This window comes from Aplysia californica, unplaced genomic scaffold, assembly GCF_000002075.1.
Source record: "Aplysia californica isolate F4 #8 unplaced genomic scaffold, AplCal3.0 scaffold01368, whole genome shotgun sequence".
Taxonomy (NCBI): domain Eukaryota; kingdom Metazoa; phylum Mollusca; class Gastropoda; order Aplysiida; family Aplysiidae; genus Aplysia; species Aplysia californica.
In genome coordinates, this window is record NW_004798638.1 from 63117 (window position 1) to 65207 (window position 2091).

The window sequence follows — 2091 nt, forward strand, 5'->3', positions numbered from 1 at the left end:
TGTAATTGTACGATATAAGAGAAGACGGGGGTTGAGGGAGGAGAGGAAGAATTTTTATTTATGTTTATTATAAGACCTTAAAGAAGTAGGCTTAGGGTTTAATTGCATAATCTTGTACCATCTCTATCGCTTTCAAGTTCAAGTCTTTGGTCTCCATTCCGTGCATCTTTTCGTCCTTCCATAATCGTGTCACGACGTGATGGAATCAGGCTCTCGTCAGTTTTTGGGCACGTGGAGTTATTGGTATCATCATAAAGCCTGTTCATATATTATTTTGCTTTCGATGAAAAAATACCAATTTATCTTGAAAAGAAGTCGAGTTATTTGTGATTGAAGGGGGTAGGGATCGCCTGTTTCAGAGGTCAAATTAACGAGAAAACTGCGCCCAAGTTTTCTGAATTCCAAAGTTTGAGAGTCCTTGGAAATTGAAAATTTACATATTTGGGGCCTGCAATTCACGTTTTTTTTCATAAAAATCCGCACAAAAATGTGTTTGAATGGTTTTAAAAGGTGTTGAGAAACAAAAAACAAAACAAAAAAAGGCCAAATACCGGCGGAAAAAGCCGTTTTCTTCTATGTTATTTTGACGAGCGTCTGATTTTAAAAAAATGCTTCACCCTTCAATCTAACAATGTGACCTTAACTTGCTTCCACTTTTGTCGGACTATGATTTTTTGGGATATCTGCAGCTCCTTTCATAGTTCTGTCATATTATCCTGTATTCTTAAGACAAAGTATCACCTCTGTCTTTGCTTTATGTGTTATCCTTACTTTTTTATGATCCAAACAGTAAGGTAAACAAATCACGCTTCTAAAAAGACTTAAAATATCTCAATGGCAACGCAAAATGTTTCCCAATTATGATTATTACAAAATTTCATATCTAATTTTTTAAAATTAATTTTTTTTTTTTGGGGGGGGGAAGGTGTTTTACGGCGCTCACAACTGAATAAGGTCTATCTATGAGCACGCGGAAACATGAAGCATTTTCAGTTTGGTAGGAAATTTTGAATTTTGCCCAGTAGTAGAAGAAGTGTACTCTTATCAATTTTGGACCATCAAGGGATCTTTAAAGAGCGCAACTTGCACACGGGACCTCCGAGATGCCTTTGCCCTTATCCAAGAAGTCTAGGTGTTACATCTTACCTACCCTAAAATCACTGGAAAGACAGCAAGAAGAAGGAGCCAAGAAGGCTGCAGAAAGAGTCAGGAGCCGCGAGAGGTGTGGCAAAGAAAGTGGAGACGCCAGAACATGGTTAGAGAGCAGGAAAGGGGGTGAAAGGAGAAACTTTTGGATAAAACAACATTTTCCGTTACTGTTAGGTTTTGAACCCAGGACCTATTGAGAGAGAGGAGATCACCGTAACATGTAGACCATAAGTGTCCCGGGTGAGATTTTACAAACAGTAAGATAATTTAAGCCCGCTTCCAAAAAGACCTAAAATAATGTCAATTGCTGCGACTAATATTTAGCATTTTCAAAGATCGTAAATAACAAGATAGTTCACTCCTCTCTTTGAGCCAATGAAAAAGTGTCCTCAAAATTCGGTGGCGCACTCTTCTAAAAAGTGCGGACTTTGCGAACAGAGTTACCCTACTTGTGTGAAAAACAAAAAAAGTGAAACTAACAAACAGTGCTATTCCCATTCTTCTTCTGGAGAAACGAAAGAGAGCTTCAAGGAGGAAAAAAAACAACTGCAGCGGCTTCAGAAGCAATGCGCGTGGACTTCCGCGAACACATTTGGGGGCCGAGTGAACTGTCTTGTTACGTACAATCTTTGGTATCATGAGATCTTACTGAGGGTTTTCACGACTTTCCTCTGGGGGCAGTCGTCCGCGCACTTCCGGTCTGCTCCGTCGCCCTCCAGCTCACAGGCCGCGCACTCCCGGTACTTCATGATGTCACAGACATCGTCCCCACACAGCTAGACGTGGTACACACACACACATAGATAGATAAATACATACAGACAGACATACATACATACTTCATGATGTCACAGACGTCAGCTGCACACAGCTAGACATGGTACACACACACAGACACACACACAGACGCACACACACACACACACACACACACACACACAT

At 40.6% G+C, this 2091-nt stretch overlaps 1 protein-coding gene across 1 annotated transcript in view; it reads right to left on the reverse strand.

Annotated features, from left to right (window-relative positions):
• LOC101863480 (integrin beta-6) overlaps positions 1-2091 on the reverse strand; it is a gene marked incomplete at both ends in the record, with an annotated part of 24414 nt that overhangs the window by 1984 nt on the left and 20339 nt on the right. The window contains 1 exon segment of the mRNA XM_013090620.1: positions 1799-1925. Coding sequence (XP_012946074.1) covers positions 1799-1925 — 127 coding nt within the window.